General features: G+C 41.9%; 1 protein-coding gene across 5 annotated transcripts; it reads right to left on the reverse strand.

Moving 5' to 3' along the window:
- Positions 1 to 921: 921 nt before the first annotated feature.
- On the reverse strand, positions 922 to 24676 carry MAP3K8 (mitogen-activated protein kinase kinase kinase 8). Of its 5 annotated transcripts, none has more exons than XM_051802410.1 (9): positions 24486 to 24676; positions 17895 to 18019; positions 16615 to 16966; positions 13285 to 13449; positions 11542 to 11803; positions 8898 to 9004; positions 4703 to 4855; positions 3825 to 4071; positions 922 to 2329 (listed from the first exon to the last, which is right to left on the reverse strand). In XM_051802410.1, the coding sequence occupies exons 2-9, from the start codon at positions 17927 to 17929 to the stop codon at positions 2196 to 2198; spliced, it is 1455 nt and encodes a 484-aa protein (XP_051658370.1). In that variant the 5' UTR covers positions 17930 to 18019; positions 24486 to 24676; the 3' UTR covers positions 922 to 2195. The 5 variants fall into 5 exon arrangements, with proteins under 5 accessions (XP_051658370.1, XP_051658367.1, XP_051658369.1 ...); XM_051802407.1 differs by lacking the exon at positions 24486 to 24676 and adding an exon at positions 24155 to 24476; XM_051802409.1 differs by lacking the exon at positions 24486 to 24676 and adding an exon at positions 21972 to 22181.
- Positions 24677 to 24703: the final 27 nt, after the last annotated feature.

Below are 24703 nucleotides of genomic sequence, written 5' to 3' on the forward strand. Positions count from 1 at the left end.
GGATAATCTGATTAGTTATTACTTTCTTACTGAGCAGATATATAACAGCAATATACTAATGCAAATATTAAATAGTGTCTATATTAAATAGTGTCCCCATAGACAGATTTCTATGGTAAATCATTTAACTTTGTGGGGGAAAGGAGAATGGCATAACAGAAAACAATAAGAGGAAAAATCAGTGTAAGGTTTTTTAAGCAAAGGTAGAAGTCCCCTGTAGCAGCCTGTAATTTTGACATGGATCTCATTGTTGAAGTATACAGGCACTTGATAAGCATTTGCGAAACACCCATGCATTATTTACTGAGAATAAATACCTGAGTTTTATTGAAGGGAAACTGGGGAAGAGATCATAAACCCATCTCCAGTTACCTGAAAAACTGCTTCCTACTAATTTTATGAATCTCCTTAAAGGTCAAAAGCTATCAGCAAAAGATCCAAAAATTGAAACCAGGTCTCTCAAAGCACAGGTGAGCATCCAAACCACTAGATCATGTTTTCTTTAAGTCAGCTGCACTGAAAATCTGATCCCTGAATATCCTGATCACTACAGTTAGTATAAATACTAAGCAGCTAGTCATCTAGAGAATTTGCACAAAGCACTGGAGCAAGTGGGTTATTCCCAGGAGAAATTTTTGCAGCAATTAACATCAGGACTGAATCACTGCATGTTGTACACAACCACTGTGCAACATCCAGGCAGTCCATAAGGATCACTGGGGTGTGAGAATAAGATTTTATCAGAAACACTTATCATCTATTACCAGACATCCAAACATCCATCAACAATCACCTTCACCCAACTTGCCAATACATGGAATGATGCCTGTAGTGTACCTGGACCACAGCAGGGGAGATTGGCCCAAGTATAGTCACAGCCCCACACTGTTTTCAAAGATGAAGGAACAGAGTGACTATGTCTCAAGCCACTGAGCTGGATTTATTCATATGACAATATCAGTATCAAACTAGAAATCATCTGTTTAAGATCATGTATTAGACAGGAACAGCATTAAATAACAGACATATGAAAAAGAGACCGTGCTTCAGAACAGATTCAGTGTACAACATACACAGTATGCCATTAAACACAAATGCTTATAAAGAGTCATCCTAAGCATCAAAGAGAGTTTTATAAAAGTTTACGTTCTCATCCCATGGGATGTACAGAACTATGCAGTTTACATAGTTTTACTATCATCCAAAACATCATGTTTCAAATGTATGAGGCACAGCAAAAACAATATAATTCCATTTCCATAGGAACATAAACACCGTTTGTCACTAATGACACGCTTTCCAAACTGTAGCACTCACAGCAATTATACATGTGTACAATTTTAAAGTATTAAAAAGCAAGAGTGTGGAGCCTGCCCATTGTTACTGTGCAATAGGGAATAACATTTGATCTACCCTTGAAAACTATCATAAATATCCTTGCAGTAGCTGTAACAGAGGAAGCAGGTGGAATCACTGCCACGTTTTGCCAGGGCCAGCTTGCTGTGCTACTCCCAAAGCTAGCCAATACAGCCAGTGAAGGATTCCCTCCACCCACAGAGAAATGGACAGCAACCTGCTTAGCTCCGCAGCCCAGGGAAGATGCAAAGTTCACACAAATCTGTAACCAAGTGATGCTTTGACTCCAGAGACAGCTGGTAGAAATTAGCTCAGCTTAAGGGATGCCCTGATTTCCAACAAGAATGACCAGAGATGGCCAAATCTTAAAGAGAGAACAAGACTGAACCAGTCTTTGACCGGCTAAATCAAAGATTATTTTTTTTTTGGGGTGGGGGAGGGTTTACTCTAAGGACAGCTCAGAGAGACTGAATCTTATAGCCCACATGTTCAATTATTATTATATTTTTTCATGACATTATTTGCAAGCATATATTATAAGTTTTATAAAAGTGCAAGGCCCAGCACAGGAAGATATCCTGGATTAAGACATTCCTAGCAGTGTTCTTTTTGCCATCTTCTTGTCGGTCAACCAGCAGCCGCACAAGTACCGTTGCTTGGGATCAGCTTATCAGAGCCCCTAAGGGTTTAGCTTAATCATCTGTGCAATTAAACACTATTCACATTTGACAGCCTACAATGGCAATAGTTTTATGTACAAATTTGAAAATCAAGTCTTAAAATCAAATTTTAAGAGGTAGAGGTCCATTTCTGACCCGTCAACATAAAATGCTACCGAGTCAGTCATATTCTAAGGCTGGTGGTCCCCTAACAATATTGAAGTAACCAGCTAGAGCTCCAAGGTCTATGTAGAGTGATCTTTGCCTCTTTAGCAGGTCTGACTCTTCCATGCTCCCGTTACACAATGAGGAATCTAAAAAGGAAAAAGAGAAAGCACGTCATTATTGCACAAATAGCTACAGCAGTTTATTTTCGTGACTGTAGGTATTACTGGAATAATTGGCCTATTATTTGATTTTACTAATCTGTGGTTTAGAAAATTTCATTTTTAAGGACAACATAAATCAAACCTCACGAAGTATAACAAATCAACTCTAGGGTAAAGAGAGGTAAGCAGTTAGCAAGTGAAAACAGCAAGTGCGTTCAACTATTTCAAAAAAAGCCTCCATCAGCTGGGACAGCTTCCTCATCCACGGAGCTATAGTGATAAAGGAGAGTGTGGTACAAAGAAAAAACCTGCTAACTTTCTGCCAGCTGAAAATTCTGCTTCATCATAGGGCAATTTTCATCTAAACAGATGACATCATCTTTGTCTGGGTGTGACAATACAGAACGAATATGGGACTGTCAGTCTCAGTTTCTTTAGGTCTTTTAAGTCAAGGTCTGAAGAAACCAGACCTGGTTTGCAATAGCAGAATTCCCCTGAATACTTGTATAATGAGTATCTTGGAATCTCAAGTACCTACACTAAAGTTCTAGTTTAATGGTCAAATATTTTTTTCGTGTTCAAAACAATTGATTCAGATGGTCTGAGCCTGTCAAAGGATTATGCAACCTCAAGGCAAAATCCAGAAGGTACAATGCCATTCTAAATTCAAAGACTATGATTGATTTAAATGTTAAGTAAATTTGTTGCAACAATCATGCATTACAGCACCCAAAACTTTGCATAGATATCTTTTCAAATACTTATCCCAATTAAATAAACCCCTTATCTGGGGTGACTCTTTTCATGTCTTTTGTCAGAACCCTCCTAATGTATTTTATAAGTAGAAGAAAATAATTTTGAAGCCTGTTCACAGGTTGCTGGCACTAAATCTCCCTTGGTCTTGATACAATCCAAGGGCACACTGAGTTTCCTACCTGGTTCGTGTATTATCCTCATAAACCACTTACTAATGCACAAGGGCAACTGTGTTCTATCCTACAGTCATTTTTGTTTTTAAAACAAAGGGCTTGTACTGCTGATGCTCAGCAACCTTAGTATGGCTTTGCGTGCATCTTTCTCCTCAAGGAGGCAAAAAGATTTGGTGGTGGTGTCTGTTGGACTTTGCTGTTGTTGACAAATCACTAGTATCTATAAAACATCTCTAGTACTGTGGCAAATTAAGGCAATTTGGGACAACCATCTATACTTCATGAAGTGCCTTGAATGATTGCCAGGGTTTTTTCAAGAGCCAGTCCTTCCGGAGCTGCAGAATTCAGGCTGAGTTCCTACCCATTGAAGTCAATGGGCGTTTTACAGATCACTTAATGACCTCTGGGTCTGATCTCATCCGATTGGGATTTTCACTGGTCTCTTTCCAGACGCGTTTTGAGTTTCGTTGGCTTCTTAACACTCACTCAAATCAAGATTTGACGCGAAGTAAAATCTAAACGTGCAAGGTAAGCAAGCCTGATACCATTACCTGTAATGTTTTCTGGCAACTGCAGCTCCTTCCTCGCAAGTAGTCTTTTCCTTTCAAACAATGCCGAGTCCAGACTCTGGCACCGTGGCTGCTCCTCTGGGGGTGGGTGCAAGGCTTCGTGTTTCAGTAAGTCGGCTGCAGACAGCCTGTGATTAGGATTCCTTTCCAGAGCTGCTTCTAGCAACTCTCTCATGGAAGTGCTGCAGTCTTCAGCAATGTCCTCTAAGGGGGGAGCTTGCTTGTGTATCTGTTGGAATGCAAAAAAGACCACTGAAACAGTTATTCCAAAAACAATGGAAGAGGAAGTCACAGATAATCACATGAGTGGTCTGGGAATTCCCCAATTACAACTCATCACCTCCCTAAGTTGAGCTGATCAATTAGAAAAGAACATGCAACTGCACAAAATCCACCTTCATAAAATCAGATTTTATAATGAATTTAAAAACTCCAAGAAACTTCAAGCAGCCTAAAATCCAGTGCAATGCAGAATCACCAGGTTTCTGTGCCACACTGGAAGAACCAGAGATCAAATTTTGCCAGGCTCCAGTTTTTAACTGCAACTTCTAAGCAAAACAGACAAGTAAAAGACAGATGGGCTTGTTTCAATCAAGTCTCACACTGTTCTAACCCTGTCCTTGCAGTAAACCCACGGTCTGTAAATTGCAACACAAATCACAGAGATGACTCCAGCTCAGCCTCTATTTTCCCCTAAATGATCAAAACCCACCTCTTCCCTCCCTCCCCCGAAGCAAAAAAGATGATATCATCTCTCTGACAAATATTTTGGTAGTTTTTATATGACTGGAGTTTTCCCAACACGAGTACAGGAAACTCTTCAACTGAAACTGAGCTACGGTTTTGCTAAGGACACTTACAATGTAGAGGTAGGATGGATATGCAGAACGAGGATATCTGTTCACCCAGGGTGGGATTCCCGTTTGCATATGAATGATTGTAGCTCCCATGCTGTAGATGTCTGCTTTTGTTGTGTGGCCTCTGCAGAGGATAACTTCAGGGCTCATGTAAATCTGTGGAGAACAGTAAAAACAAAGATTAGTCATTAAGGGAAAACAACAAGCAAAGATTAATTGTGACATTTTGTGATCCGAGAAACCCCCCTCTAAATGGATGCATGCCAATAGTACCTGAAGCCTAAAGACCAAGCACCATCTGGGGAATGAGATTTTTGTGCTCTGCACAATACCACAGTCAAAGATATAGCACCTGGACAAACTCATATTCCAAGTCTGCCCTCCCCAGACAGACCACAGCTCAGCAGCTATGGGACTTGGCTGAGCTGCTCAAGCCATGGCTCTGCTTCTTTCAGCTGGGCAGCAGAAACCTCGTCCCTCCACAGCAAAAGGAGTGCCAGTTTGGTTTGTGGGGCACTGCTGGCATTGCTCCATTCTACATGAACAACATGGGTGTGCACTTGGCTAAAGAGAGAGGGAGACCTGCACTGACAGCTATTGAGGTGTGGGTAGGAGTCCACTCTTCAAATCCCTGTTACACTGGATACCATACAACTCTTATAAACAGAACTGACAGATAAACAGCCTCCCGACTTCCTTACTCATCTTCTTATCCAATAACCTGCATATTGAAGCATTATCCTAAGAAATGGGATAATGAGGAACAAGCCAGGTCTAGGCAAAGTATAAATTAAAAGTCAGGTCCCTTAAGCCCTGTTGCATGCCCTTTCCACCAGATTACCCCCCAGAGCACCTGGCACAAGAATCCATCTTCTATCCTTTTTTCAAACCAAAAATTTGAATCTTGTCTAAACCAAAATACAGTTTTCATTCAAACATTTCACTGAAACATTCGAATTTGTCAAGACTGAAGAAGGACCTGCTGGGAAGCTCCTGCCAGCTCCAAGCAGTTCGGAGTGCTGCTGGAGGAGAACCAGACAGACAGGATGCAGGAGGCACACCCCATGGCTGGCAGGAGCTGCCTGCACATTTCTGCCACCGCCACTGGATCGGGGAGCAGATTTCAACACAACGTGGGCACAGCCCATGGCACACTAGGTTAGCAAGCCACAGTATTTGCTTCTGGTTTCTACTTTTCCCTCAGCCAATTTCCCTCTAAAGGAGTCAAACAAACTTTAATTAGTTCAAGTCATCCTGTCACAAAGAATCACATTAAAAGTCATTAACTGACACAAGGGCAGGAAGTTAAGTCATCACCACATGGTTCAACTACTTATTAGCACAGATCGAGAACAGCTGCAGGGCTCACGCAAATTCCAAGGAATATTTCCCAGTAAATCACATACCAAATCTGCAAACAGAACTTCTGATTGGGATTGTGTGCAAAGGTTCAACAAGAGTCTGCAGCTGCTACTGACTCTTATCCACTGCTTTCCTCAGGGCTAAGACAGAATCTCAGTGTGACTGCACCTCTACCTTTAAGTCTCATAAGGAGCAAAGGACAGAATTTCTCATCTCGTAAAAAAAAGTCTTTGGCAAATACAGCACAACTTGAGTGAAATCTATATAAACAAAAAGCAGCTGCCTTTATGAGGGGAAAAAGGATGCTGGTACAAGATCCTGTCTGCAGTTAAAGTGTGAAAATGGTCAGGATGCACCTGGATTGCACAGGGACAAAATGCAGAAATGATATGGGCACCCAAGCTCTGATTTCAGACTGATCTAAGACTCTGTTGTCACCAAAGCAGACAGCCCAAGCCATGGATACCTTCCCATTTTCATTCCTTCTGAATGCTGGGCTGGCACTTGCCTGCCAGTCAGACCAAGACACAGCCCAGCTAAAAACCAGTCCTTTCTTCATGCTGGGCTAGTTTTGGTTTAGCATTCCTAAAAATGAATCACACCTTCCACACTCAAACTTTAGCAGACAACTTTTTTCTCCCCTCAAATAGTGATAAACTGAAGCTTACATCTTTTAACAAAGTGACAGAGGCATAACAGAAAGTGTAGCAACTGCCTAGCAAAAGTATTTCCTGCAGAGCTTCATCACAACCACAGTTTATTGTGCTGTATGACTTGTACACAAAAGCAGAAATACCAGGTTTTTCAAAATACACAAACTAAACAAAATTTAACTACCTTTCAATCATTTTGGCCCAAACTGTAACTACTCATTTTCACAAACACAATGAAGATTCACTATATTCAGACTTCCTTTGCTATAGAAATGAACAAAGATCCTAACTCCCAGAGGAGAACACACACAGAAGAAAGATAACTCCACCTGCTGCTTCCCTCAAGGACACAACTCCCTGCCAATACAGATGTAAAAGAAAACAGCCAGCTCTCAGGCACGATGCTGCATGGCAGTGACAGTCCTAATCACAACTGTATGAAGAAACAGCACTCTTGAACAACTGCATCACTTCTTAAGGTTGCATAATAGAGGTATGCAAAATGTGGGAGGACTTTGGAGAGTCAAGACCTTACTTTGAAAAAAAAAATAAAATCAAGAAATCCAGACTACAGAAGGCATTTATGGGGGACTGGACTAGGCACTGTGGAGAGGAAGTTGCCTAGAAGGAAGACTGTGAGCAGAAAAGCCTATAGGAACATCATGAATCCTAGTCTATAAGTCTTTGATTGGTATCTGAAAATCCCCTTTCCCAGTGCTCTCTCTCCAACCTCACTTCCAACCTGCAGTGCTGTGGCAGGATTGCTGCTTCCAAGGACTAGCTACTGCTCCTGAGACACTAAACACCAAACACAGCCATATTTCAGGGTTGTGGGGATTATCAGCTTTCTGTGGACATGACTGCAGTTGCTCGACTGTGCAGAATCATTTTCCTCCTGCTAAATGAAAGGCTAAGTGTCACTTGGTAAAGTGAAAACAGTGAAGTGTTTTTCACTTTTCATTTGTTCTTACCACCATGAACTTCACCTGCCCTCCAAGACCCAGGAATTGATCATCACCAGTCTGCTCCACAAAACTGGAAATTTCCTGTTTACACAAATCTCCATCCTTGGGAAATACCCTACCAGGGCTTCCAACACATTGTTCTTATTTTCATTAACAGCACCCAAAATCCCCTTAAACAAACAAAAACCCCAAACCAAACCAAAGTAAAAAACCAACAAAGCATACACATTAAACATCAGAAAGCGTGCTGCTTCCAGTTCAGTAAGCATTTTAAGCTCTTACCTCCCCTGACTAGAAGGCCAGTGAAAAAAAACATTCAAGTGCTTCCTCAATTATCTTAAAAATAAACAAGCCTGACCTTCTGTGAAATCTTAATTTATCCTACTCTTCCAAGGAGCAAAATGCTCTTTGTCGGTTACACAAGTATCTCCTCTTGACACATGTGGTAGACTATCAAAGTGGTTAAGTGCCAACATTTCAGCTGAGGTTTCCTGTAAACAATCTCCTCCAGCAACAGAGAGCACGCGAAGCCACATCTGCAGCAGCTATCCAACCTAATTCTTGCTGCTTGGTTGTTTGTTAAAGCTCCAGCCCTGGAAACACTTTGGCATGAATGCAGCCCAAGTGGTGTGCAGGACCTCTGTGCACACTCAAAGTCACTGAGAACATTTAAAAGGCCCCCACCTCCATCAGTGTTATGCCTAAAAGCAAATTTATCAGCTAATAATCAACTGTGCCACACATAACCCTCAAAGAACCAAAGAGCTTAGAAATGCTAAAAGATGAAACACAGATATGTGTAATTTCTGCAGACTTGATGGAGGAGTCAAAGCACTGTGTTGAGTAGGTCACCCCAGTCCATAGTGGATATCTCAGAAGAAATCTTTGCTAGAGCAAAGAACAAATTCCTGTTTGAAGTGTCTCTGACCAGCAGCAAACAACCCTCCCCAGAGTACTGTTTGACTTCAGTGAATAACTGCTAACAAACGGGACTGCAGAGAAAGGGATATGCCTTTCAAAGCCTAACACTTGGTTCTCCATTCAGCAAGTTGAAAAGAAGAATATAATTGAGACCATATTAATGTTTGTAACTTTTCTGTAAATTTTATAATAACTCTTTTATGCACACTTCTAACCCTCAAGCTTCGAATACGAGCCTAAGTATCACAACCACAAGAGTAATACAAGGTAAGAGCTTCTCTCCCTCCAGCTTCTTACCTCTGTTCCCCTAAGGTCTTTGGGATAGTAAACATCTTCAGTCATTTGAACACTTAGGCCAAAATCCACCAAAACAGCCTTAGTTGACATAAAGACAATGTTGCTTGCTAAAAGAAAAACAAAATTGACAACATTTAATTTCTAGCACTGGCATTTATTTCACAACATGCCTGTTTCATTCAGATGCTGGCCTGAAAAGGAAGAGAGATTAGCACAACCAGTCTCTACAGCCAATAGCCCTTCTAGCCAAAACAGATCAGGTAGTCATTTGGTCCAATTTTAAATCATATCTTCAAATCAAACTGGACTGCTTTATGTAAAAGAAGAATCAACAGTCATTTTCCTAGCTTAAAATAAAAAAAAGGAAAAAAGAGAGGGAGAAAAAGCTGAGGGTAAAGGAGGAAAGTGGAAGACTGGTAGGCATCTCAGCACAGTACTCTCAAAATACTTAATGGTCTCCAAGGTGGAGGGCATGCTGTGCAGGTCTGGCTATGAACAGCACAGCTGTTGGTCACTAAGAGGTGTCTCTACACTACCAATTTAAGTGAAGACAGAAACAGAATAACTCAGGCCCCTCCACAGCAGCCACACCAGTCTCCTGCACTGGTCAGTGAGAGCAGCTCAGTGTGACAGTGGAGAACAGACTATGGCTGCAAAAATAATGAAAGACCAAATGTTCCCAACTCCCACTGAACTGCAGCAGTATCTGCTTAATTCACTTTCCTTCACAGAACTCTGCCTAAGGCACAGATTTGTACTCCGAGGTTTTGTTTGTAGCTTTATTTCTGATCAAATATTTATGAATGTAGTGCTCTGTGAGAGCCTGGAGAAATTCCTGTTTGCTGTTTCAGAAGATGTGGTAAAAAAAGGTCTCCAAATTACACAACAGAAACACATTTTCTCCCAGAGGAAACTGTGGGCCATTTTCCATCTTGACAGTGCCCACCATGACCATCCAGTGGGAAGACACAAGTTTAATTTCTGCAGTACCAACTCCTGAAGCAATGCTTACCAGTGCTACAAAACTACCTAAGTCTGTAGTTTTAGGGATACCTTTGAAGACATGGATTTTAAACATCCCATAACAGACAGTGCAGAGGGCCACACTGCCACAGCACAGCAGGCTCTGCTGCCTGCCTGGGATTCAACCCAGCCCTAGTTTGTTTTGGACTGAAACAGTCCAAACAGCCTCACAGTTTAACTGCTCTCCAACCAAGGGTTAAAATGAGTGGCAGCACTGAACACCTCCCAAGAGTCAGAATGTCCTTCTCCCTTTCTTGGCTCAGGGCAGTTTTTCCTCTCAATAAAATCCCCACCTCCTTCTGTATCACTGGGACAGACTCAATAGCAGCTCAATAGCAGCAGATGGAGTGAGGAAGAAATGAGAGGTGTTTGGGAAACAGCCTTTTCTATTGATTCCACCTGGCAAGGGAAAACACCTCCGCTCCCTTGCCAGGCAGTGGGCATGGCTGCCATTTCAGGCCCAGGCTTCCCAGTTCACCCTCAGGCACTTGGCAACCATCAGCCCTGGAGGACCTCTGCCTCAGCACCTGCCCTGCATTCAGCAACACAGGAAAAGGCTGAGAAAATAGAAACACACTCATATCCATTGCATTCAAAATGGACTGGTTCTCCTATCTACTATCTAGGTGCAGTAGGCTTTGGACTGGTTTGTTTTTTAGACCTTTTAATTAATGTCATTGTTACTGCCAATTACAATAAACCCATGGGAAAGATTCTTACTATAAGTGAGAAGAATAATTAAGGGAAAAATTAAGCAGTTTTATAGTTGTAAGCCTCTGAGGTTGTGACATCTAAAGTACTGACCTATATTAAATTTTAAAAAAAGTGCAAAACCGAAATAAAAATCTAGCAATTCCTGATAATCATCTTCTGTCAACTATCTATTATAATGCTTCAGTTTGAATATTTCTATTTCAAACCCTCAAGTTTAAGTAAATAAACTCACAGAGATACATCTTTATTAGAGGCACTGTTACTAGAAATACCTGTCTTTAGAGTGAGGTTGTGCTGGGAGAAACAGCATTTAGTATTAAGTTAAATGTAATGAATTAAAATGTAATTTTTAAGCAATTTAATATTAGTGTATTTAATTTAGATTTAAATATGTTTAAATATTTTTTATTAAATATATATATTTTAAAAGCAAATATATACTAAAATTTCCTGTAATTGTTGAAAGAAAAAAAAAAACAGCACAAATTATGTATTTAGTTCCAAAGTGGCACAAACTGAGGAACAGCCATGTAGAAATGTAAAACTTAAAAGAAGATGCAAGCCAAAGGTGAGCATGGAAACACTCAGGATGAATATACATGGAAAGCTGGAAACCTCTGTCTTAACACAGACTGATAATTTCAGTCTTTAGGTTTTTATTTAAATTGAGTTTCTCACAAACAGCAAAGTATCTATGACATTCTAATTATCCTCCCCACTGAAGTGAATTAATAAATAATGTAAATAACTATTACCTCCGGAACCTGATCTTACCACTTGTTCAGCATTATCCATCCCTCCCTCCCAGAGACATGAAGCTATGTGCCCCAGCTTAGTCCCAGGCTCTCCCTCAGGGTCCCAGCCCAGCCTGGACCCAAAAGTACCCCAAGGAATCACACAGACGTACGTTTGATATCATGGTGGATAATCCTCTTGGAGTGGAGAAAGTCAAGTCCTTTCAGAATATGCTTTGTCACCCAAATGATTTCAAACTCTCTCATAGGACCACAACTTTCCAGCTTTTCCATGACAGATCCTCCTTCTCCGGCTTCCATAAAGAGATGGATTGTCTCATCCCACAAAATAGCGCCGTATAATTCAGCAATGTTTTCGTGACGGAAACATGCCTGTATTTCAACATCTGATGGTTTGAACTGTTCCACTGGCACCTAGGACATTGAAACAAAACCACAGAAGAGCAGTTCAAAAAACAAGTTATCCATACTAACACTAGTTATGCTACTGATTAATATGAAAGAAAGTAGCAAAGCACTCCTATCCACTTGTTAAAATACAGAGCTTTACTTTGATCCTGTGACTTGTTCTTCCTTTGCAGTTGACAGACATCCTGTTAAAAGCTGAGAGAGATTTTGGAATCATGCCCAAATAAAAAGTGCAATCTTCCAGAAAAAGCAATGTAGCAAGAGTTATTCCCGTCAAAATCCAGTGGTTATGCAAAAGCTTTATGCAAACTTCCCGGTGAAGGAGATAAAATTCCCACTGCTTTCTCCATTAGCTTTGTTCAGTCTCATCTGCTCTACCAGAACTATACACCCACCTGACAGGTGGATCAGTGCTTGCCATGCTCAGCATAGTCTGCAGACTAACCCTGCTCAGGACCATTACTGACCTCAATTCAGTCCTTATCAGCACTGTTTTATGGCTTGTGAGAAATCAAACCTGCTTTAAAGTGAGCACCCAGCAGCACTTTATTTCTTCAAAAAGTACTGATGGCAGATTGCTAAGACAATGAAAGCAGTGTTTGCTTACACGCAGAAAACCTACTACCACCCTTTTTATTCTCCTTCCCTCAGACTCATGTCTGTGAACCGAGTAAGAGTTTTTTATTTCAAAGCAAAATATTGTTTGTGTTTTCAGAAACATTATGATGCTTTAATTCTGCAGTGGGTTATGCGGGAGCAACAAACTCAGTCTGTCCTCAAATGGACACACTGGCTGCAAGAGAAGGACACACAACTGCCTCCCCAACTCTTCCACACAAAAGTAATACAAGTACTTATTCATGAGCTGGGGGACACAGAGCAATGACCTAGCTGAGCTTTTACGGCCCTGAATATTTACTGCTCCATTCAGAATAGTATGCTAAAAGGCAAAGCTGAAAGAAAATGTTGGCTTGCATAAAAGTAGGGCAGTGCTCAGCAGTTTTCTTGAGACATGTCTCAACCTTAACTCAGTGCCCAAAACACAGTAAGAGTTGCGTGTACTGAGCTCTCAGGGACTTTAATGGCACTGGAGTAAAGAAAATCTTAGTTAAAGGACAAGAGCGTAAAACCATCTGCAGCAACAGGGTTTTGCTATCACCTTCAGCAGGGACTTGATCTCACACTGATATTTTACCATGTGAGTACAGTAGAACAAGCAGAAAATTTACTCCCACACTACAGCCCATGTGTCAGTTACATATACTTAGAGATACTTTCAAAACTCAGAAACTTTTGCAGTCTCAGAGCCAAAAAATTAAAACAAGTTAACAGTTAAAAATGTGCATTTTTCCTACCTTGTGTAGGCCAACAAAACCAAGATGATCATCAGCCAACAGTGGAATTTGATGCAGACATATTTGAAAATATACTCTATGCATTACATCGTACAATATTTGCTCAGAGATAAAATTACCGAACTAACATACCAGTTTGCATGCCATTCGTTTCTTGGTTTCTCTGTCTTGGGCTAAGTACACCTTCCCAAAAGCTCCCCGAGGAATAAAATCAGAGCCAATGTTCCTGTAAGTCAGCTTCCATGGAAACAGGAGCACATCTGAGTCAATCTGATAGCGCCCATTCTTGGGTGTGATCTGTGGAGTTAAATAAATAATTAAAAAATCACAATGAAGTTAAAACTACTTCAAACCTAATTAATTTTATACATGTAGTCAGAAAAAAAAATTAATATATCACTTATATATTTGCATGACTGCTCAGCAGTCTTTATTTAGAAACATCAAATGGGAACAGCATGTGAGGTGTGGCACTCATTCACAGAGCAGGCATCCACGTTTCTCTCCAGTGACTAACTTTCAAAGTGTAAGTTGCAATTAATTGTCTTGAAACAACAACAACAGCAGCTGGGTTAATGAAATTACCCACCTCTTGTTATTAGATTTACCTGCACATGTTTGTCCTTCCTGTAATCTGTTAACTTGTTGTGCCACATACCTGTTACTCACAACTTATCTTATACAATGTGAGCAAGAGTTTCAGCATTTCCTAATATCACATGTACTGCTAGGGGAGCTCATTTTAATTTTCCATCTTGTATCAGAGTTTCTGCTGGTTAGTAGAAGGTTGAAGAAGCCTGCCGTGATTTTACCAGCCACCTTCCTCTAGTTTTATACCATAGTTTAAAGAAAAAGAAAAAAAAAAAAGCAGGAGTGACACTGCTTTATGTGGGTAATGCTGGGAGCTTTTGCTCTTTTGTATCATCAACTAGGCAAGGAGGGTTTCTCCAGGAAGCAATTCAGGGCACCTAAGTCAGTATCTCGCTCTAAATCTTTCTTCCAGTCAGCTCCCTCACTCTGCATGTGACAGAGAGAGGGACCAAACACCTAACTACAGCCATGTGAGTACTGCCTGAGGTCTGATGTTATTTCTTCAGTCTCTTAATCTCTCAGCTAAAGAATTAATAATGTTTTCCATGAATATTCTTCTAATTAATTCAGAGGTATATGGTATTGTCAGTATTTGGAATGTCATTAACCTGTTTACTGCTACTTTATCAAGATTCTTGAAGAGATATAAAACCAGATCAAGGATATTTATCACTTCATGTCTGTCACATGGCCTCATATTCAGCTCTTCAGTTACCCTTTTTAAGATAACAGCATATTAAGATTATTAAGATTATTTGGTTTAGATTTCTTTTTCAGATTTAACACACACAGTCTTTCATGCTTAACCTACCTTCATGTTTTTCAATTAGGAAAGTATTTTCTTGACTCCTAAAATTGTCATTTGTGATTAGTATCTACATGAAATAAATTAATTCTTTGAAGTTCCTAAATTTGGGGAGGATAAGTTCTTAACCTTTGGCAGCAGGGGGGATGTCTTTTAATAAACAGTATTTTGCTTAGGATATAGAGAATGAGCCCTCCTTGTACTTATTGTGAAGCAATCCGTACACCTCTAGCAATCTGTACATCTTGCTTGCCTTCTGCATTTCAAGGGATTGAGACTTTCTAATCCACCATGGGTTACACCTTATCCTGGAAGGGATAGTAGTCTGAGTAGAGTGGATTTGCAGAGCTAGAAAGCAACAACCCCGACACTATTCACATTTCCAGGAGGCTTTCAGGACTAGTTCCCAGCCGGGCCCTGTGAATGTTACTTAGTGGCTGCAATGCATCCTTCAGTTTAGTTTCAACTCAAAGAAATTCAGCTTGTGCACTTTAAGACCCTTTGTGATGTGAGCCACGGATGCAGTCAGTGAGGGTCACCAGGCAATCAGAAACATTCCTGATCCTAACTAAAATGCTATAGGTATTTACAATGTAGATGCCCCTGCTGAAATGCATGCAGCCTGCCTCCAGCCCTCAGTTGCTTAATGGGATCACGTGGACCTAATAGTACTTGGTTCATACCAATTGTATGCATCTGCAGAAACAATGTACAAGCAAAACAACCATGAGTATGTAGAACAGTGTCTACCCTAAGTATAGGAAACATTTAATATTACTAAGTGTCATTTCAATGGTACAGAGTTGAAAAGTGATTGTTTTGCAACACTGCAATACTCCCTCCAAATCGGAATAAAGTAATAATACCCTGTGCTATTTTACACCTGAGCAACCAGTAAGCCTCAGCAACCAGTGTTCACATATAAAACATAATACATACAAGATATTTAAGATGACAGAAGTGGAACATCTTAAGAAAATGTAGCAGCAGCACAACCATATATGAACAAACTTCCATTTCATAATTGATTGTTTCTAGAGCAACTGATCTTAAACAGAAGTCAAATGATACTAATATCCAAAGATGCTTGTAGAGCACAAATAATTTTAGGGAAAAAGTGAACACATCTCAAAACAACACATCTATACTTGAATTTACTAGCGTGAGATATTACATAATATTGTAATTCTTAAAACCACATTTGATACTATGTGCTTTTTCTCATTATGTTACTATTATTAACATTTTATGCAGATAGAGTGAATTTAGTAATGATATCAATAGATCCTAGATCTTTATTTTTGGGAGTTTGCATAATGAACTCTTTTTACTGCATGAACACAAGGCACTGGAAGACCCTTACTGTCTCCCAAACCTGTAAAACATCATAGTTCACAGAATCATAAAAAAGGCTTGGTTTGGAAAAGACCTTTAAGGTCATCTAGTTCCAACTCCCCTGCCATGGGCAGGGGATGCCACACACTAGATCAAGTTGCTCAGAGCCCCATCCTACCTGGCCTTGAACACTTCCAGGGATGGGGCATCCACAACTTCTCTGGGTAGTCTGTTCCAGTGCCTTACCACCCTCGGAGTAAAGAATTTCTCCCTAACATCTAATCTAAATCTCTCCTCCTTTAGTTCAAAACCATTCCTCCTCATCCAGTCACTACATGCCCTTGTAAAAAGTCACTCTCCCTCTTTTTTATATGAGTTGTGAATTTTATAAGCCCCCTTTAAGTACTGAAAGCACAGTGAGTTGTGTATTTTGCCTTTTTACTGCTGGTCTCAAGTTTGTATTCAATACTGGGAGATATCTTCTAATCTCCAAGAATAACCAAGAGGTAACATAAAGTGGATCCTCCTGAAGAACAGATCTTTCTCCATAGCTCCCTGAGACTGCAGGGGCTAGGCTTGGTGGTCTCAGAGCTTCCTCCAGCCCCAGGATTGCATAAGAAACCACAGCCTGACTTTTATCCCTGGGACTGGGGTGATCTTTATTTACACTCATTAAAACCTTCTAATTCCTTAGTTCTACTAAATGTCAAGTAAAAAGAAAATGGACATACCACATTCAAAAGGATTCCAGATTCTTGTTGTCTGCATCCTTTAAATTGTTTTGCAGTGTTAGACACCTGATTTGCAAAAGCCAGCAGGTCTTCCACAGTCCCGTATTTGACAGAGGACATAAAAGAAACCTCCCTTTCACAAAACAGTAAAGATTCTGAACGTTCATCATTTTGATTTGCCTCTTCACACATTGTTAATAAGCTGTCTTCATAGACTGCGATGTCTTCAAGGTTTTCCATGATGTCTATCACCTTAGACATATTTAGATCAGTCAGCAAAAAGTCAATTTCCTCTTTGCTATCACTGCCTGTGCTCATATACTCCATTACTGTCCACTTTGTAAAACCACTCCTGAAAAAAAAAAAAAAGAAACAAACCTGAAAACACTTTTCACATAAATTTGTTTTACGAAACTAAGAATGAAAAGAAGTGATGAGGGTGATCAACAGCTCATCATTATACAGTTAGATTTAAAATTAATCAAGAAAATTAAATTATTAAATTAAAATTATGAAGAAAATCATAACTAGTGGCCTGAGTGAAGAAAAAATGGAAATCACTTTGCTAGTGAAATGTATTTAGAAGTTATTAGTGAACCTCCCCTATCATTCATTCTTGTAATTTATTATGATAAAGCTTTTCATTAGAGGAACTGGTACAGTAAGGATACACCACTGTGATGGATATGCATCCCTTAATACAAATGAAGGAATTCACTGTTTGGAAAGGAATGATAGAGATATTAACATTCTCAATTAGTTTATGTCCAACTTTTTACTGGCAATTCATGTGATGTATCCAGAAAGAAGGGAAGGTCATGGAGCATCTGTTAATATCATTGTACAAAGCACAAGTAAGCCCCCACCTAAGATACACAACCTATATTGTTTTTGTAAATAACTGATCAGAACTAGACTCAAACTAAAATTTTCACCAGTTTCAGAAGAAAGTCAGAAATTGAGTAATCATAAAAGCAATGAGCTTTTGAAGCAGTGTCCAGTAGTTTGTTCTGCTCCCACTAGTCATAAAAATAACTTTTTAGGTTACTATTACAACTATTTTGCTGAAGTTGATTTATAGTTTAGGTTACTATTACAACTATTTTGCTGAAGTGGATTTATAGGAAACTGGGTTTGTTATCCCAAAAAGTCCCCTCCTATCCCAGATTTCTACTTTATGTCTGAGAGAGTTACTTCTTCAAATTAAAAATGTATGCATAGTCAGTCATTAAAATACTGACACAAACAGTTTTCAACACATAAATGTCTAGAGCACTTACCCCGTATTTAACCTGGTTACATCACTCAAAACCATTAAAAACGTCTCAATATAATCCCTGAAGTCGTCATGGTTTTTGAACTCGTATTTACCTCCGATGATAATTTCGCAGCGTTCTGTGTCAGTCTATTAAAAAAGCAAAACAAATAAAGACATCGCATACCAGCTCAAGCAGAAGGACTGGTTTGTACTTACATAGATCATTTGCTTCACGGAAAGAAAAACTAGTAATCACAAGGCTGAGATAACAGGGGATTTTTCTGCAGAAAAAGATGACAGCTCAAAAAAGAATCAAGCTACTGCATGATCATCCAGATTTCCAAGTAGTAGTGAAAAATAGTTTTTCCATGGTTAGGTCCCGAGTTTTATTCTCTCTGCCTCATGCTTGTTTATAGCAAAGAGAGAAGAATCTCCTTTTCCTTTAGCAGAACTAAGCAGAGCATGGCCTCTTCAGAGAGCTCTCATTTCCCTTTTTCATAATCCACTGCAACCATCTATTTTGGGCAAGAGATAACAACCAGACTAAAAGACACTTAAAAAGTAAGAAGAAAAAAAAGGAAAAAAGAAAAGCAGCAAACACAACCTTATCTCAAGGACAAGCAGCAGACTCGGTCCCCTGAGGCCATGAAGCAATGCCATTTACCCAGGTACAGTTTCTGGTTATGATCACTATCTTTCTTACCCGCACCGCAAGGAGGTGGAAGCTTTGTGGCGCATATTTCTCATGGGTTAGAGTATTTACGTCAGCTCTAATGTGAGGGAAACCAAGTAAAATGACGTGTCTGACTTGGCAAAGAATTCAGACCACGTGCCGAAAATTCAAAAGGCAGGACAGGACAGCAGATGCAGCGTCAGAAAAGGCAAGAAGAGTGTTTGTTCCTTTTCCAACTCAGACCCAAACCCTGAGAGTGACAGCGGCAGAGTAGTACTGTGCCCCCCCATTGCCCCAAGATGGACAGAGTGACTTTCACCAGCACTCTACACCAGTTCACCCAGACTCCAGTCAACCTGCACCCTCAGCATTAGGGCAGCCAGGTTGGAAACCTTGTGGTCACTAGCACTAGTCAATCAGAAAGGACACAGGCTTTGTATCCGGGATGCTCAGAGAGATAAGGTTTTCCAACCTACACAAAAAGTAAAAGATGATATGGGTGTTTCTTAACCCCTATCACCCCATCTTCCTGCTCCATGACCAAGCTATAGGCTGTTAACAAAGCCTGAAAATGATTACTCTTCATTATAAAGGAGATTTCTACTTTTCCCCACTGCATGACTTCTATTCGTTGTGCTTTTTCGGTGCTGAATTAGCAGGGGTGGAAAGAAAAGAAACGGTGCAGTCATAAAAGGAACTGAGAGGCAACATGTGTAAAGTCAGGTAAAGCTACAAACTAGTCCTGAGGGACTTCCTGAAGAAAAACATGAGCCTCTAGATGCTCTGGTCTTTTGTGGATAAAGTCAAGTACATACCACAATTAAACTAATTTACTCTGATAGCATTTCCATGTACATGGCAACTGTACAGATTAGACCAAATGTAACTTTCTGTAAGTGCCAGCTCTGCTCTGTTCCTCAAAATATCCCCAAACTACAGCAAAATACTACTAATATTCTTGGCAGTTTCACTACTACCCAAAAAGCTCTGAATAACTAGAAAAAGTGACTACAACCTGCATATTCTCAGTTCTGTGCTTTTAGTGCTTGAGAAAAGCTGCAAACCCTTCACCTTCACAACTACCTGAAAGGAAGCGGTAGAGAGGTGGAGGTCAGTCTCTTCTCCCAAATAACAAATGATGGGACATGGGGAAATTGTCGCAAGTTGTGCCAGGAGCAATTTACACTGGATATTAGGAAAAATTTCTTTACTGAAAGGGTTGTCAAACACTGAAACAGGCTGCCCAGGGAAGTGGTGGAGTCACCATCCCTGGGGGGATTTAAAAGACAGGTAGACATAATTGCACTTTGGGACATGGTTTAGTGGTAGGCTCGGTGGTGCCAGGTTAAGGGTTGGACTCAACAATCTTACAGGTCTTTTCCAACCTAAACGATTTTATGATTCTATTTGTCCCTATATCTAGCAAATTCTAAACACTAAATGTTTACATAATGAAAGCACTATCTAGACTATAAAAGCTGATTTTTTAAATTATGCAGCAATTTAGTATTATATTTCCACCACTGGCAAAAAAGGTGTCAATTTACCAACACAGAATTCACTCCTCCTTTTATCCCTAAAATTCTGTACTAGTATCAGTGGTGAGCACTCACATAATATTTTAACCATTCTATATAACCCAGGTTCATGAAGAAATTACATCACTAAGTAGGTTTTACTTAGATTCTCAGCTAAAAAACTGGTCTTACCTGCACTAGAAAAATAAAACTATATGCAAGCACTTAAGTCAGTTGCTAAAGCAAAAGACTCTTTCTCCAGTTCTGCCAATATTTCAACATCATCACATGAGTAATTTGCAAGCCAAAGGTTTATTTCTCTATTTATCATGCACAGCTTTTCAACCCCTTTTGCCTGAGAAGTGTGCTGCCTGAGAGCATACTTATATCCATCATATTAAATAAGAGTAATTGGATACCAGAATTCTGAGCCTCTGTGGGACTTTCTGGGTGTCAAGGATCAACAAAGCAAAAAATTTAAAAAAACTACAATAAAAATAAAATTAAAAAAACCACAAACAAACGGACAAAAACCCCCAAAACCCAAAATGAAAAAAACTAGCCAAAAACTGCATAGACTGGCTCAACACAATCATACACCCATAATAAAGATCTCTCCTGCTGCTTTTAGGGAATAATGTTTTGATCTAAGTGACAAGTCATTTCCCATCAGCGATGAAAAAAGTCCTTATGTGCCTTTAAGAAAACTTATCGACAGACTTCGAAAAGCACAATCCCACTGGAAGAAAAGTTCTACTGCTAAGGAACACGAAATGTCAACAACCTCAATTTCGACAGCACTGAACATGTTCACTTGGAAGAAGAAAATCCCCAACTCCCCCAGCGCTGCCAGCGGCAGAGCCCAGCTCCAGCTCCAGCCCCTTCCTGCCCTGCAGCCCCCGGGGACAGCGCAGGTGCCGCAGACCCAGTGACCCCCGCGGACACACGGCGGGGCTCGGGAGGCCGAGGGCGGACAGAGACCGACCCCAGGACAGCACTGCAGCCCCAGCCCTCTGTCCGCCGGCCGAGCTGGGGGCGAGCGCAGTGGGACCCGACCACCTCCGCCCCGGCAGCGCAGCCCCGTCCCGTCCCGCTCCATCCCGCCAGGGATCCCGGCGCCTCTCCCAGCGCTGCCCCCTCCCGTCTCGACCCCCACAGCCCCGTCCCCGCTCACCCTCGGGCCGCCAGGAGCGCGCTCGCCGCCGGTCCGCCCGCTCCCAGCGCCGCTCGGCCGCGTCCCGCGGGAAACTCCCGGGGGCGGGGAAGGGCGCAGGTAGCACCGCCCGCCCCTCGCCGAGGGCGGGGGACCGGGGCGGCCCCGGTCGCAGTTTCTATTTCGGTTTCCCGGCAGAGGACGGCCAGCGCCGCCCTGCCCCGGCCTGGCCGTAACCCCGGCCAGCGCTCGTCTCCTGCCCCGGCGGGGGCATCGCTGAACCCCTCTCCTACAGCCCCTCGCGTTCCCGTGTGCACATAGAAGGGATCCCTCAGCTGCACGCATTCATCAAGTTTAAGCATTATCTGAATCAAACCAGCTGACGCTCGGGTGGAATTTAGGACAACAATTTTAAGAATTTGTTACTGGCAGTAGGATTAAAACACTGCAGGACACGGTAGTGTGAATTTGGCAATTGCTAAAATTGGGCAGGACTACTTTTTATTTCTCATCCAAAAGGCAGTAACTGTTGCAGAACTGTGCTGCACAGTAGCTCCTCTTCAGTCCGTTTTTAGAGACAAGTAGCACCTTTACGAAAGCCAGCTGCCACAGCATTAGAAGCTGATGAGTTGAACTTGTCTCAAGGTGTCAAGAGACAAGATGCATTTTTTGTTTATTATCTGCAGTGTAATGACTATCTGCTTACTGAAGTCAGTGGCAAAACTTTCATTATAAAGTTTCAGGACAAACATTCACCTTAGGCTTCAGTGTTTACTAGTTTATACAAATCCTTTTCTGTTGATATGATCCAGACACACTGACTCCCTTGTTTAAAGGTTTTATGTTTGCTACCTCTCCTATGTTGTACAAAATGGTCCAAAGTATGTCACAAATGACATTCTGAAATGTGCAGGGACTTGGACTCACTACAGGACTTCCTTTTCCTTAGCATCATAATTATGTATGTGGAACACTGCTAGCAGGGTTAACCTTTGCTCACACACAGTGTCTTCTCCAGACTATACAGATGATAGATACATTGGCAAGCCTCCACAAAAAAATACGTGCGTTGTTTGTTGTTCAACTCAGTGCATCTGCTAAAAAATGGCTGTGAGAAAAAGGTAAGAAAGCCGAAGATTATTAAAGAAAGACAAAAGAGAGGAAGAAAATTAAGGGAACTGAGGAAGAAGTTAAGCTATAGGAGAGGCCAGGCCAAGGAAAGGGCGGAATTGGCAGCACCTTGAAAGTGGGAGGTTAAGGAGGCTGAGTAACACATCCTTAACGTGCAGCACCTCTCACGCTAGGGTACTTGAGGTATCCTCTTTCAGGAACTTGCTTGTGCTATTAGTTTCCCCAAACCTACAATTAATTTTAATTAAACCATTTTCTTTTTTTAGACCAACTTCAAAGGGGGAAAGAGGAGGAGTTTCTCTTTCCACATCAATGAATTTAGGCAGGACAAGTCATAGGATTCCAGAGGAAACTCACCAGAGAGAGAGAGGGAGGAAACACAAGTTTCTGCTCCATGGTGTGCATATGTAGGATATAAATTGAATGGCTGTATTTTAGGTCAATCTACTCTGTCTTAATGATCATCCTGGGATACAAACCCAAGATCATTAGAGCACAGCAATTATTTACAGATCCTGACTTACTAGGAGGCTACCAAGAGTATATAGAGCTCTGCAGTGAAGACCTACTAACACACAAAGTAGCCACATGGTCCCTAACATAGACTACAGATGCACCCACATGTTTTATATAGATGCCTGTTATTAAATACTAAAGAAAATGACTTTTTCTTCAGTCCATACCGGGGGAACCATGCTGCAGGCCAATAACTACTTGCTGGGCACCCTGCAGCTCTCTGCCCCAACCACTGCATTTTTGATCCCACAGAACATGTCCTGGCATGGGACTAGACAAACAGAATCACAGAATCAATTAAGTTGGAAAAGACCTCTGAGATCATCAAGACCAACCTATGACTGAACACTGAGTGCCACATCCAGTCTTTCCTTAAACACCTCCAGGAACAGTGATTCCATTCCCTCTCTGGGTAGCCTGTTCCAATGTCTAATCACCCTTTCTGTGAATAAATTCCTCCTAATGTCCAATCTAAACCTCCTCTGGCTCTTAAGACTATATCCTGTCATCCTGTTGCTAGTTGCCTGGGAGAAAAGGCTGACCTCCACCTGGCTCCAACCTCCTTTCAGGTAGTTGTAGAGTGTGATAAGGTCACTCCTGAGCCTCCTCTTTAGGCTAAATACCCCCAGCTCCCTCAGCCACTCCTCAATGGATTTGGGCTCTATACCCTTCCCCAGCTTTGTTGCCCTTCTCTAGACTCACTTCAACATCTCAATGTCCTTCCTGAACTGAGGGACCCAGAACTGGACACAGTACTTGAGGTGTGGCCTCACCAGTGCCAAGTACTGATGGAGAATCACTTCCCTAGTCCTGCTGGCCACACTATTCCTGGTAAGACCAAATGGTTTACATCCCCTTTTCAAGTAGCCAGTCTGCCAAAACCTACATTAGGTCTCCATCACCTTGGCCATGCAACCCTTTGGGTTCACCTCCATGCCCCCTCTCACTCTCCTGCCCTTGGCTGGTAGGGCTCATGCAAGGGGTCAAAGCCGGCCCTGGCCTGGGCTGTGGGTGCTTCCTCACACAGGTCAGGCAGCTGCCCACAGCCCACACCTCAGGCCTGGCTTGGGAAGCTCACAGAGTATCTTGAATTGGAAGGAACCCACAAGGATCATGGAAGTCCATCTCCTGGCCCTGCACAGGACAGCCCAGAGAGTCACACCGTGTGCCTGAGAGCATTGTCCAAACACTTCTTCAACTCTGTCAGGCTTGGTGCTGTGACCCCTTTCCCGGGGAGCCTGTTCCAGTGCCAAACCACCCTCTGGGTGGAGAACACTTTCCTAATATCCAACCTTAATTCTCTCCTGACACAGGTTCATGCCACTCCCTCAGGTTCTGTCAGCAGTCACCACAGAGAAGAGATCAGTGTCTGCCCCTCTTCATCCCTCACGAGGAAGTTGTAAGTGCAGTGAGGTCTCCCCTCAGTCTCTTCAGCTGAACAGACCAAGTGCCCTCAGCCGCTCCTCGTACGGCTTCATCTCCAGGCCCTTCACCGTCCTTGTTACCCTCCTTAGGACGTTCTCTAATAGCTTAATGTCTTTTTTATACTGTGGTGCCCAAAACTGCACACAATATTCAAGGTGAGGCCGCGCCAGTGCAGAGCAAAGCGGGACAATCCCCCACCTGGACCGGCTGTCGATGCCCCCCAGGACACGGTTGGCCCTTCTGGCTGCCAGGTCACACTGCCGACAGCTCAGTTTGTTCCCTCTGCGTGCAGCAGGCAGCTGTCCGCACCCTGGGGCTGGCTGCGTAGGTCTGCTCCCTGCTGCCGGAGCTCTGCACGCCTCGGGCAGCAGCAGCACCAGCCACAACAAGATCCCTTTCCCCCCCCGCCGCCGGCG

The sequence above is a fragment of the Manacus candei genome, unplaced genomic scaffold (assembly GCF_025592945.1).
Source record: "Manacus candei isolate 608988 ecotype Guabito, Panama unplaced genomic scaffold, ASM2559294v1 h1tg000056l, whole genome shotgun sequence".
NCBI classification, from domain to species: Eukaryota; Metazoa; Chordata; class Aves; order Passeriformes; family Pipridae; genus Manacus; species Manacus candei.